The sequence below is a fragment of the Vanessa cardui genome, chromosome 2, assembly GCF_905220365.1.
Source record: "Vanessa cardui chromosome 2, ilVanCard2.1, whole genome shotgun sequence".
Classification (NCBI taxonomy): Eukaryota; Metazoa; Arthropoda; class Insecta; order Lepidoptera; family Nymphalidae; genus Vanessa; species Vanessa cardui.
Genome location: NC_061124.1, coordinates 13,311,408 through 13,326,669, shown reverse-complemented (window position 1 = coordinate 13,326,669; position 15,262 = coordinate 13,311,408). Strand labels below are relative to the sequence as shown.

The 15,262-nt window shown below is 31.2% G+C and overlaps 1 protein-coding gene across 2 annotated transcripts in view; it reads right to left on the bottom strand.

Moving 5' to 3' along the window:
* Positions 1–15,262, bottom strand: part of LOC124539732 (organic cation transporter protein-like) — a 34,488-nt gene that overhangs the window by 5,286 nt on the left and 13,940 nt on the right. The window contains exons 1-2 of one of the 2 annotated variants that reach the window (XM_047117087.1): positions 3,456–3,532; positions 1,661–1,890 (exon numbers count right to left, since the gene is read on the bottom strand). In XM_047117087.1, the coding sequence (XP_046973043.1) occupies positions 1,661–1,890; positions 3,456–3,500 (275 nt within the window). In that variant the 5' untranslated portion in view covers positions 3,501–3,532. Of the gene's footprint in view, positions 1–1,660; positions 1,891–3,455; positions 3,533–15,262 lie in introns of those variants that run through there. The other variant, XM_047117079.1, reaches the window with a different exon arrangement.

Here is a 15,262-nt window from a genome sequence, read left to right as displayed (position 1 = left end):
AAAAACAGCTTAGCCGTAGTAATTTTTTAATGTTAGCTAAATAATTGTATTACTGAAACTAAAGTATCAACCAGTATTAATCATAAAAAAACAGTAAAGTATCAATAAATTACCAAAGACGAGTAAAATGTATTTACTTTTTTAATAAAAAGTTTGAAACTTGTTTTACTACTCTATGGTGGATTGAATCAACGCACATGGATCGATCTTTTTTACGTGAAGCTAAACTATCACCAAAGCATCGGGCTATCAAATTAATAATAAAGCGCTTAGTAAAACCGATCTTTTTGAGATAAAATAGATTTTATCTGTGATATTGTTAAACATGTGTACCCTGGAGGGTCGGCGCTGTCGCCAGTATCTGAAGTGATGATATGAATCAAGGAAAAACAAATCTATATATATTCTGATGCAATATATAGATATCAATTTGTATTTTTTTTAAATCCTTGATAATAGTTTAAATACAAGTTTCTTTGAGGAATTACTCAATATTTATTAATCTTGTGTCATTTTAAGTTAATATAACTACCTCTTTTGACACTTTGTCTAAATATTTTTAACGTATCTTTACATAGTATAAAACAGTCGCTTAACGCTGTCTGTCCTTATAATGCTTAGATATTTAAAATTACACAACGTATTTTGATGCAGTTTTTTTAATAGATCGAGAGATTCAAGAGGATGATTTTGGAAACAAGAAAAAATCTTTAGTATATTTACTATCATAATTACACCTGTGCGAAGCCGAAGCGGGTCGCTAGTTACAGTAAAATAGTGTTTACCAATTATAACTCGAGTACAATTTTTTTGCCATAAGTATTGAATAATACTTATACAGTCGAGATTGGCATTTAATGTTTATTGAAAATGAGTATCCTTCATTTTTGAACGCATCATTTAAAAAAAATGCAAAGCCAAACCGGTTCGGAATGTATGTTTTGCAGAGCCGAACCTAACGTATAGGACGACACAACTTAGATGTAGCATCGGCAAATTCAATAAAACCGATTACTGCCGATTTATGCAACCCATAGAAATAGCTCCCTATCGCGCCATTCGACGCTATTCGTCGCAATAAATCGACGAGTCAAATTGTCAAATTGTTAAATATTATGTCATATAATATCACAAGTTATTATGTTTGTGTAAAGATCTTCACATATGAAATAAATATTGATAATTGGGGATAGTGTACTTAATTCGGATGTGATAGGTTTTACGAATTTTGCCGATGCTACATCTAAGTTATGCCGTACTATAAGTTTATCTATTTTTTATTCAATTCTATTATATTGTATTAATAACAGTTTGATGAATTGGAAGTTTTTTTGGGACACAATTCTATTGTATAGTAGATACTAAAATATACAACTGCTTGGTTAAAACTTCCCCTTTTTTTTGATATAATTTTGCCACACCTGTCTGTGGTTATGAGTTAAAATTACATCTGACTCAGATTTGCGTACGATGTTCTCCTTCATCAACTCAGTGGTCGGGCTTGAAAAGAATATCATCAGTGAAAAAGACAAAAGGTCAAAATAGTACTCTTGGGTAATCTTATTTACAATGTTTCCAAAAGTACCAATTTCATGTATGCATTCAATGGGATCGACGAGACACAGCTTGGTAATCTTATTCTATAAAAGTCAAATGTTACCTCAGCTCAACGTCCAAGTGCTCCAATTCCGGGACTTTACACCAGTGCCGCTGCGGAGTGACCGTGATGAACATCTGGACGAAGTAGACGAACGCGAAGAATATGCCGAACGGCGCCATCCCGACGAACAGCAGCTTCTGGTAGCGTCCCAGCTCGCCGACGTGCATGAGCATCGTTTCGAACGCGTCACTATCATCATTTTTCTTCTTGTTGAGTTCCTCTTTGACATCCTGTAAATAAATATACAACATAGAGAAATAAATATGACATCAATTTGGACTTAATAAAACAGGTGTACAATTTTGGGCGACCTTATCGCTACATAGCGATCTAATAACAATGTAATAATAATCTTATACCAGTATTCTATATTTGAAAATAATTTTGTCGGTCTTTTGTTGTTTTATGGCCAAACCACGGAACTATACTTTATGAAATTAAGCTTGAACTTAGAAGATGTGTATCACATATTAACGGAGTGTGTTCGAAGTGAGGTGCCAGAGAGCACTTTGGGATTCGAAAACATTATTTTAACAAACTCAACATCCGCAGCAGCAAAAAAGATATATAAGATGGTGCGCAATAATTTAGATCGTAGAATTAATTAGTTTTAAGTTAGTCATAGTTTAGTTTTGTAATGTATAAGGTAGCCCTACGAGAACTACATAGTCATCTTATTGACCCAGTTCTTAAAATAACATTAAAAAAAACAGCTTGAAGTTCCAGGAACATAAGCTACTTTTACAATTTACAAACAATTCCTAAAACACAACGCAATGGACAAATAGTTACAATATATATTTATGTATTATAAATAAGGGCCTATTTGTCATTTTATATGCTGAAATAAATGGTCCAGGTTTTTAAATAATATATTAAAGTGTTGCTTAAAAACATTTATAAAATTTCATAATTGGTAATGATTTACTCCGGCTTTGAAAATAAACACCTCAGACCGATCCAAACTCAAGCATTTCAGAAAAAAAATAGTTTATTTAATATAATATTTAGGTATAATTTTCGTTTACAGCTTAAAAATTATTATGAATTTGTATTTGAAAAGGAAACCAATTATATTTATTATTTAACTTTTATCTGGTTCTTCCTTTAATTAAAAATCTTATCAAAATATGTATTATTATATACCTATTTGAATATAATTAATAAAGTTTTTTTATTCAGTCAAACGTTCAACGGAGATAAAACCACCAGATACACTAACATAGTTAGCTATAGTTAATAAGAGATTAATAAACATTGAACAAATCATTGTACAAAAAAATCCGTAGGATTAAAACTATAATTATTTGCTGTGCTATAAAATATTATTTATATAAATATAAAAAAAAATATATACAACGTCCTTTTAAACCCTAAATTAGTAGAATTAATTATGTTTGTATTAATATTATATATAAACATAAAAATAAAATAGTGCTTGAAATTATTTTCTATTGCGGGCTATTCGTATAAGCAAAGCGAACAAAATATAAATAAATAAGGAACTTATAAGTACAACATTTTTCCATCGATGATGGATCATTCTATTTTTTAAAAATATTTTTTCACATTGACCACAATCTTCGACTATTAATACGAAACCAAAATAAAAAAAAAATGGAAAATGGTAATAAATATCACGCAACACTGTATTACATTAACGCATGTAAGAAAATATGAATATAAAGTTTAATCCAGACCGGCAGATATGTCAAAGTTCTATCTAAACGTATTTAATAATAAATCAATTAAAATTAATTTATCTTTCGTAAATAAAAGTCAAAATATATCAAACCTCAACTGTTCGTTGATCTTCTTTCGATAAGTCATTGAGTATCATCTTGAGATCACATAAATAAATCGTTAGTATTGCCACACACCACCACTATATATAAACGCTTATAACCAAATGCCTATTGACCAGAAATTGCCGATAAATTTAAGTTACGCAAGATAAAAAGTACTATCTTGCCTTATCATGCTGCATAGTAAAAAAATCGGGAGTTTGAAAACCACTAGATACTAAAACGGAACTTATATTATGAAACAAAAACGAATCTTGAAATAATGCCATATATTTTTTAAATATATTAAACGAGCAATATATAATTCTACATTTATATTACTGTCAAGTGTTAACAGGTGTTTTTCTATACAGCATTAAAAAAATTATAGTATATTTCATGACCTCGTGAGTATATTATGAATGTAAATGAACTACAAACCTAAATAGTATGATAACTAACTTATTCAGCAATAATAAAAATTAAGTATTCTTGAGTTTAAATTGTTTATGCAACTTTGATATGAAAGGTTAAACTATATCGGATTCAAAAAAAAAAAAAACAGGGCCTATCAATACTTTTTTTGTAACATTTGATAGAAACAAGATGCGAACTTATTGTATGCAAACCTCTGACGTAGACAGATATTATATTTAAAAAAAAAACATCCAAAATATAATCAGACTTGATTAATAATAAAAACAAACAAGCTTATGAATGAAATATCTCATTTATATGTTACTATTATAGTAATATGTTATTCAGATGTGTTTATTTTATTTTTATAGTTGTTGTAATCAATTTACTTTTTTACACATACATATTATGATTATACTGATAGTTGTATGTGTACTATTTTCATCCGTAAGTATTTCGTAACATTATTATCTTGATGATGAATCTCTTCTAAATTAAACCGTATATGCATAATGAACGATTGTTTACATGTTTAATTAATTTAATTTAGCATTTATTTAATAATTTATTATAAAAAAACATTGATTTAAATATTACTCGTAAGCTTTTGCATAATATGATTTATACATTGCTCAAAATCTAGAGATTCAAATCACGTGTTGAGTGAAAAAGTGTGGGGGTTAATAAACTATGTTTGAGCACTTGTACACTTTAAATAACATTTTCGGGTGTTGCGTCAGACGAAGTTATCTTTCTCTATGAAATCAATAAAAGATGGCAAAGACAATAAGTCCTACTTTTTGTTGATTTTTTTTTCAATAATTTTATTGGCTTTTTTTAAAATACACACTAAACATGTATATTACGTCTATTCAAATTACCCGGAAGAGAATACGAATCGAGTTCGAAATTTGAAAAACTAATTTATTTATTTTGTTTAATTTTAGCCTTATAATAATCTGTGATATACAGAACCCCATACTTTCATTAATTAACTTGTCAACAAGCCGTGAACTTTAATTGATCAAGCGTTATAAATTGATTTTCACGTGTATCAAATAAGCCGCTTTAGGGCGAATTGTGTTTTGCAAAAAAATTCGATTGTAATGTTTGTGACAAGCTTGACAAATTTTATTTTAATGATGTATTGACAAGTTTTGTTTTTAAATTGTTAATATAAACACGGCTAGTGATTAATCAGCCAATTGAAGATTGAAATAAACATAATCAGTGCTGCCATGGCAACTTTATCAGATTATTTTATCTGATACCATTATAGCAAATCTTGTCGTTTGTTGCATCATACACTTGGTACTAAAATATTACACATAAAAACTTTGCACGTTTTTATATAAAGAAACTTAAATTTTTACTCTCATCTTCTTCAAAGCAATTTTTGTTGAATATATTACAAATGATAACAAAACTTACATAGCAGATTAACATTGTTCATTTTTTGTTCAGTTTTAAAAACACAAAAAAATATGAGCTGTTTTTCTTTGATCTAATGGCTAGTTGAGAAGCATCTGGAAACGTGAGAAGATTACTAGCTCAATTTAATATTAAGGGCATAATAGCAGTAGTTTTTAGGAGTACCCAGAGCGCTTCGATCCGTGAAGCATTAATAAAGTTTTTATTACAATTGGTAAGACAAGCTGGTGAACTAATGTGCCAAGTAATTATTTTTTCTTCTTTAGAACAACAACGTGTAACAACTGCCTAAATAAACCCCACTACCTGGCTGTGCCTTTGCTCCCTTTTGAACAGAAGGGGCATATTCCACCACGCTGTTCCAGTGCGGGTAGGTTGACTCACAATTGGCAAAATTTCGTTGAAATTAGACACATGCAAGTTTCCTCACAAAGATATGATCCTCCGAGATGAATTACAAAAACAAACTTAAGTCGACGAAAATACAGTCATGCTTGCCTGGTTTTGAATCCACAATCATTGGTTAAGATTTACGCATTCTCACCACTGGGCCATCTTATCTCTATTGTTTCTTGAGAACGTGCTAGTTCAATAACAGCGATACCATTTTTTACTATTAAAGTCAAGCGAGCGACTCATGTGCTCGGCAAAGGCCTCTATTCCTTTTAAGGAGAAGGTTCGAAGGTAGATCTAACACGTCCCATTTGACATAACTGTATGGGGACATGTTAGCTGAAACAAGTTTATACAATAATGAAAAAGATCATATAAAAATTAACTGGCCATATTTAGTTAATATCAACAGGTCACATTCACTGGGAGATCTTGAATAGTTAATATACTTAAAAAAAAATACATAATTTTGGAAAATGCTTTTTGTTTTACTGAATAACGACGGGAGTTAAAATTCCTTTATTGAAATGAAAAAATAATATTTATTGGTTCACAAATATTTGTTTGGTCTGGGTATTTTTGAAATGAATAAATTATGTATGGTTCCATAAACGTTTGTTTCGGTATTTTCTGATTTCCTTAAGTCTCAAAACTTTGGCCTGCTTATGAATAATATGATAAAAAATATATTCTTTACTCTCCGTATACAGTTCGTATTGTCACGTCCATATATAAGTGTGTTGTACGTATTTGTAAAAATCCTCGAATATCACGCGCAAATATTTACAAAGCCAAAGAAAAGATGTCGTGCTGCGGTTGACGACCAAAAACCAACAAGCAGTGAATTATCGTGTCTAAAACTTACTGTTTTACAAATATAACGTAAATTATTTATTGTATATATATTTTAAAAAAATCTACTGAATGATTTGTAACATATTTTTGGTGATAATATAATCTAGTCCTAGACTAGACTTATATTCTTCCTCGAGTAATTAATTGATAGCCAAACTTTACATAACGATATCACAGGGAGGTTTTTCTAAAGAGGAAACTGTGCAGAACATACCATACTCCACAAATGTGAGCGGAAGCACATTTAGATGTCTACCCCGCAATTAAAAGATGACTACATGCTTTCCGAGACCCGGGAGTAAACACTTTTAGCTTCCAAACTTCAGAAGCCGGGACTGCTACTAATAATTTCGGATAGACTGACTAAAAATCAGACTAGAAAAGAAGAAGAAGCAACGAAGCATGTAACAATAATATTTTTTATTTATGAAGTTCATCAGCCAGCTGAGACGAATTATAAATACTAATCAGACATATGAGAATGTTAGTGTGTTTTTCCAGGTTGGGCAACATTAATGATACAAAGTAGGTATCTCTTACGTTTGGGGTTTAACCACGATCATATTTTTTTGTCGACTCCTCGTGAGAAACGTCGTGAGAAATAATAATAAAACAAGATCGTATAATCGCAGTAAAACTCGAATATACTAACACGAAGACGAATATAATATAAAGTGGATTAAAACACATCCCGAATGTTTATAGAGGAATTGACATAAAAATAATTCTAAGTTTGAAAGGTGAATAAACTTGCGCTAGAAAACTTTTTTTATAAATTCAAATTCGAGATTCAAAGGCTGAGTAGCCTTGATGTGTGGTTCCAGTGTTATGGCGCTTCAGCGTACAGCAATAAGTGGTCGATAAGAGTGCTCAGAGAATATTTATGTTTCTTAGAAAACGACCAGTTTTCACTCACGACTTCGCTCATGTTTTAGAATGTTGGCAAAAAAATTAGCCTAAGTCCTTTCGTGGGTTTCGAGTTTGCTTCATACCAAATTTCATCACATTCGGTTCAGCAGTTTGGTCATGAAAGAGCTACAGACAGACAGACATACAGAATTAATTTCACATTAATAATATTAAAATGGATATATAGATTATATCCGTATACGGAGTCATGTTTTCAAGACCTGAAATGTTTATTTTTCACGTCACCTTAAATCTACAGAAATAAAACACATATTACACACGCCTAAAGGAAATACATGAAAAATAAATTAATATCAAAGGCGAGGAGCGTTCCGTAGCAAAGCGACACATTCATTAATTACAAACGGAATGAGAAATGTATAACGTTTTTAATTGAAGCTACATTTAATGAGATTACATCATTAGTCTAGCAGCTGGTTTATACCACTGCATATCCCGACGGTCTGGGTTTCTATCTCCAGTTGGGACTGTAGCTATTGCTTTATTATCAAAACAATAAATCGTTGTAGTCATATATTTTAGTAAAGTAAAGTAACAGCCTGTAAATTTCCCGCTGGGCTAATGGCCTCCTCTCCCATTAAGGAGAAGGCTTGGAACATATTCCACATATATTTTAGTTTTGGCTTTATACTAGTACTCCTGGGTAGGTACCACTAGCTCATAACATGATCTAACATTGAACAGCACTTTAGAGTATTTTGGTGTTGTAATATGAAAAGTTAGTGACCAGTGTTATAGCAGGCATTAGGAACGTAAGCTCTTGGTTCCCAAGATTTTTGATAAATAGTTTATGTGTCTTACAGCGTCAAAAATGTGTCTGTTATCCCACTCAATATATTTTAAAAAAATCTGTGTTAAGAAGCTACGAGTGTTACCTTATCTTGCTCATAAAATTAACATAATATATTGGTTGCTTGTAATAACTTATGCCATTTTACGTAATATAACTGCTAAAGGTAATAAAGGTTAAGCTCGTTCAAATTTAGCACAAACAAATTTAAATAACTTTAAATGAATATTGCAAAAATTCGTTGACATTTCACTAAAATCACTTGGGCCCTTTTACCGGCCCACAAGTATATCCAATTTACTTAGTCTGAAATTGATGGCAGTCAAATTTCAATTTCTACCGTAATCAACACTCACAATTTAATACTATCGTATCAGATATCGACAGATAATTATAATAAGATTGTTATAATAAAATCATAATAAAATAGTAGAAGTTCAAAGTTTATTTTATTTTAACATTAATGTTTATATAACAATTCTAATGTTTCTATGTATGAATAGTACGAATAGTCCCAAGCTAGATTCTTGATAGGTATCATCGTATACTATATTGCTGTTTAAATATTGAGTACGCTCTTGATATTTAATAGATGAATGTAATAAAACTATTCAACAACAAACAACAACAGCCTGTAAATTCCTACTGCTGGACTAAAGGCCTCCTCTCCCTTAGAGGAGAAGGTTTGGAACATTTTCCACCACGCTGTTCCAATGCGGTTTGGTGTAATACACATGTGGTAGAATTTCTATGAAATTTGTCACATGCAGGTTTCCTCACGATGTTTTCCTTCACCGCTGAGCACGAGATGAATTATAAAGACAAATTAAGCACATGAATCAGCGGTACTTGCCTGGGTTTGAACCCGAAGTCATCGGTTAAGATGAACGAGTTTTTACCACAAGGCCATCTGAGCTCTTAAAAAATATAAATAAATCTACTCACATATAATTAATTTATGTCACTATATTAATTTACCAATCGATACATGTATTATTTATCCGCTTATTGTATATTAATTATATTCTTTTACCGGCCAACCTCGAATCCCGTTTACTTCTCCACTCCTCGTTCAAAATCCACCCTCTTTTGTTTTTCTCGTGCCAGGCAGTACCAGTCGCCGCACCACGCCACGAGAAGAAGTGACGGGAGCCTCAACTCCCACTATACGGTGTCGATAACCGAATCAATAATCATACTAATAAATGTTATTTCAATTAAAATTACATAAGTATATTTAAAAAATCATGACATTAATAGATAATAATATATTTTAAGTTTATAAATATATTGTATTCGCCTGTACCGGTGATGGGAGGTCCGATTGTTTTTCCCGAGTGTCAAAATTGTGATTTAAGTAAATTCTACTTGAAATCTTGATACCATATCTTACATATTAATGTACGTGAATAAATTCCATGTGTCAAGTGCGAGTCGGATTCGAGAGGACAAGGTTTCGTACTGTAAATTTCTACCGTTAAAACATCGCGAGGAAAGCCCTGTTTACTAAACATCGATAATAATCAAATTGCATTCAAATACAGTATGGTGCAGTATACTCTAAACCTTATTTCAAGAAAGGAGTCCCGCTATTTTACGTAAGTATAGTGTATTAATTGAACCTACGGCTTTACCTATTGAATTTTTTGCAACTTTTGAGGCAAACAAAACCTATTTTACCCCCTCGAGAGGTGAATCTAGACTTAATTTTTGACAATTAATATGCAAATGTAACAATAACGAAAAATTAAACTATAAAATTTACGTGATTCTTCCCCGTGTTTAAATTCGCATTAATAATATTAGTAGGCATTGTGTTTTAGAATGTACTCGAATGTTTGGGAGATATTTGACCATATTTATAGGACTTATTTATTGATGTATTTATATGAGTAAAGCATAACAACTAACTACTCAAGGCTAGCATACATAAGTGTGTATTATAACATTTCATTTTCAAGTGCAACTTGACACAAGACTTGTAAAACAAGTGGACGCGTGCCTTGACAAACTGAAAACGAGAATCCACTTGTAATCCTGTTTTAAACAAATATTGTATCCATTTTTAAGAATATTATTAAACTATTTAGACAACTAACTAGCATCTTAAAAGTCCCGTCACTAAAAGAGAGACCAATTAACAGTAAAACTACCTTTAAATAGGGTTATAATTTGTAAATATTTTATTCAAAACGGCTGAACGGTGGTTTTTTTTTTAATAACAAAATGGCTACAAATTAATAAATCATGAATAGCCTGGCGAAATCTTAGGAGACACATGAAAATAAATTTAAAATCTTAATAAGCTACACTCTATTTCTGACTATTACAGACTAATAAGCAGCTATAAGTTTTTTACGAAGTATTTTTCTCTAACATCGTTAAATATTTATCCTTATGCTATTATGTGCTACCTTGGAAATGTAATATTGATAAAAGTTGTCCTTTGCACTTTATCATTTGAATTATTATTTTAGAAGATATAACTGTTTCAAAATTAGGTACACTACAAATGGGAGGGGTTGTAACGATGCATTTTGAGTTTGGCAGTTTAAATCGTCCAAATTTAAATCATTATATTTCTCACCTCAAAACATTTTTTTTCTTCTATATATTTCTCATTTCTGAAATATTCATTGGTAATAATAAACTAAACAACCGTTATAAATAGATATATTTAAAGTATACCTGCTAATCGAAATTTTCATTTAGTTTATTTAGATTTCGCACCCGTCCGAAGCCGTGACGTTTAGTTAATAATTGTTCATTAAGAGTTATGAATAGTTTTAAGTCGCTAAAAATGCAATTATTCCATTGCTTATATTATTACTCAATTTCCGATCCTTTATATTGCAAGTATCATTTATGCAAGTATTTAGGGTCAAAGGTTTGAGCAGTTTTTCGCGATTATCTCGTAAATGGTCATAATTATGGAAAATAGTGTAGTTTTCAAGTTTGTAACTCATATATCACATTTTGTCGGAAAACTAACCGTTCTATTATTTTATTATTATTATATAATATTGCGTTACAAACGCTTGGCATAGCGTGTATTATCATAATATCTAATTTTACACGCTTCGACATGTGGGTGCAAGGCTCAGTAAGGTTTGCCATCCAACCATGATTATGAATACTTCAAACAAACATTTTATTATATTTTTACATTTTTACGCAAGAAATTTAGGTATACCGTTAAGCTATACTTGCTAATTGAATACCGTCGGCGTTATTACAAAAACACATTAATATTTGCAAATCTGAACTTTCTAGAAGCACATAAGCGAACTATTTCACTATATGTGTGTTATGTGACACCATGTTACATTGCGTATATATTATTATATACACGATTATATCTTTTGATAATATTTATAAGCCTCATATTTCTAGTGAGATTATTAAATGACAACTAAATCATCTTATTTGTGTGTAAAATTAAAAAAATATATATAATTGTTTCTTACTTGGTAATTGACCGGGTTAATCAAATGTAAGTAATCTATAGTGTATTCAGCGTAATCAAATAAATACAAATAGGAGATAACATCACATACATTACTCTGATCCCAATGTAAGTAGCTAAAGCACTTGTGTTATGGAATATCAGAAGTAACGACGGTACCACAAACACCCGGACCCAAGACAGCATAGAAAGCTAACGATAATCTAAATGCACCTAAGGCTCAGGCCGAGCCTCAATCCAGAGTGTAAAAAACCACCCGAAAGTCTTCTTAAGAGTGGAGAGGTGATTATCAAAACGCTTGCACCGGAATCCGTTGTACTAAGACTCTATAACCGTCACACTATTATGGTTCTTAAAATACATTTTCTAACGATATAAGTATTGACGTGAATCTTAAAAAGGATTTTCTGTTTTTCCTTATACATATTGAGGTTAGTCTTTATTCGCTCTTCATTTCCATTGGAGTTTAAACATTAATAAATTATTCTTACTCGGGTCAAGGATTGTAACTGTGGCTTTTATGTTTTTTTTTGTGATAAGTACAAATTGTATATAACATTTAAGTACAAGCTGTAGGTTTTTTTTAATTATTTATATATTATTGATATTAATCATCTAATGAGGTCCGTCGGCTGTCCAGTGCTCTAATATAAATCTTTAAAAAAACAAACATAACTGTTATATGACATAAACTGATGTCTTACTGTATGGAATTTTGTTAAACTTTTCTGTTCATGTTAGCCACTTTATCACCAGCGGTTTTCTTTACTAAGATCATTTTTAGTTTCTTAGGTAAGTAAACTTCGTTTTTATTGTTATTATATCATACTTGGCCCTTGGAGTAGGGCTGGTTCGTTCCACGGTAGCATGCATAAGCTATCCCGTGGCGGCCGCCGAAAGACGCTTTTTTAGTGGGTAAACCCGGTGTGCTTGGGCGTACTCTTCTCGCCCCCCCCACTTTCTATCACGTGGGGGAAGCGCGTAATGCGTTTTTCCGGCGAGAAAAAAAGGGCTGGTTCGTTTTTTGCCCAGAGGATCGGAATTGCGATTCAACGGGGAAATGCTGCTAGCATTCTTGCCACCATTCCACGCGGTCAAGATTTATACAGTAACTAGTTTTAGTTCATATTTGTATATATTTAAGGTTTCTTACTTTTCATGATCGATTTCCGCAGTGAGTTTGATGTTTGATATTACAGAATAACTTTTCTTTACCCGATAAAAATACCTATAAATATAGATGATATTTATTCAAACATTCTTAATTATATAAGTCCCTACTACATATTACACATCAATATTAGGTAGAGATAGACAGAGTTTACTGGGTGGTAGGTCTTTGTGCAAACAAATCTGGGTACCTCTCACTCATTAGGGACATAACGCATCTTTTCTACTGCCAAACAACAGTAGGTACTAGCATTGTTGTATACCGGTTTAAAAGGTGAGTGGGCCAATATAACTACAGGCATAATAAACATAACATCTTAATCTCCAAAGTTGGTGGAGCAATGTTGAAAAGAGGAATATTAATATTTCTTACAGTACCTTATCTATGGGCAGTGATAAAGAACTCAACTGACAATAACATAAAAAAGACAGAATAGTTTTAAAGTTTATATTCTAATCCTTTTAAATAAACAACTCTATCCTTTTAATTCAAATTAATAACAGTTTTCTCTCTAAAAAAAACATTCTACAATCGTTTTCAGAAATAAAACAAAATTTTAAGAAAAATATTCTTATCTAACGCTAACCAATCTAAATGTGTGGTTACTACAAACGAGACACACTTTTTGTTTATTAAACACAGAACTGAGTCATGTACCTTAAGCAAACATCCTTCAATACAGCCGAATGTTTAATATTCTACAAATACACTCTTTATAGTACTTACGAGCTTAATACGAAATGTTAAGCGACATACTTAAAACCAACTATGTATTACAAACATCATACAAACGAAATATATGATTAAAACCACTTTTAAAAGAGGCCCGCGCATTTTGACATTTAGGTGATTACAAAAATACTTTTAAAATCGTCAAAAATCTAAGAAGGACCAAATCAAATTTACTTGGTGGTAGGGCTTTGTGCTAGCCCGTCTGGGTAGGTACCACCCGCTCATCAGGTATTCTTCCGCCAAATAACAGTACTCAGTATTGTTGTGTTCCGGTTTGAAGGGTGAGTGAGCCAGTGTAACTACAGGCACAAGGGACATAACATCTTAGTTCCCAAGGTTGGTGGCACATTGACGATGTAAAGAATAGTTAATATTTCTTACAGCGTCATTATCTATGGGTGATGGTGACCAAGTACCATCAGATGCCCATATACTCGTCCGCCAACGAAGTAAATGACGAGTAATTACTATACCGACGACGAATATATATCTTAAATTTATATAACGATGGCTCGTTTGGTCGTCATCATCAAAATAAGGGTTTTGAAAGTCACCTTCACCTTCCTTCAAATAATAAGCGCTGTTGTTCAATTCGTTCGTTGTCAATTTTTGAATAGTTTTTACGATATTGAACATTGTTCTAAGAGACTATTTTCCTGGTAAATGTATTTTTATAGATTTTATTTTTACACAACTCGGATGGCGAACCAAAAATGCCACAACATAATAGATAGGCCTCACATAAACAATAAACTCATATGCAATTAAATTAGAAGTGATTTTTTTTAATACTCATATTCCGAATAAGTACCTATAACATTTATGTAAAAGATTACATTTATCTTTAAGAATGAATTCAAACAAAACTTAAATACTCTTTTTAAAATATTTTTTTGGATTGGACGTCTGTTTAATGGCCAACCCATAAAAAAAAACATTACACAATTTTTTGCTGTTTTCCATAATTAAGTAAATTACACATTACATCTTGTTTAGTTGTCTATACCTATAACTATTAAAATCTTATTATTAATTCTTACTAAAATGATGTTCATCAATATTTTTACATTGCTACATACGTCCATTGTTTAAAATTCGTGTGGTGAAACTTCAAAATGTATTCATACGTATACTGAATCGTAATTATTTCTATACGAATATTCGTTAAAAAATATTTATATTATAATGACTATAATGTGTGTAATTATGATAAGACCATAATAATTTACACATTAGGAATTAGTATCGTAAAAATACCTTCATATCCAATTTTAAATTATTGCTATTTTATATATTTTTATAGTTTCAATGTACCCAACCAACGTCGTATACCATAGAGCATTCAAAGCTAAATGCACTTTGCCCTCGATAAATAATAATAATTTACAATGACATTCTTTATTCAAAATTGCAAACATTTGTGTGAGCAGGTCTAAAGTCTCCAGGATATTCTTTTCCAATCAAAGAAGTAATGAAAATAAACGAACCATTACTATTCCATGTTTTAGTATAAATCATCTGTATTGCGTGCTACTAATAGTTCTGGATTAATATCTTTATTTATAATGCAATACTTTTCTACTTAAATCGACTTTAATTTTATGAAATTTCAATAACCGTTTTGTGACTTTTA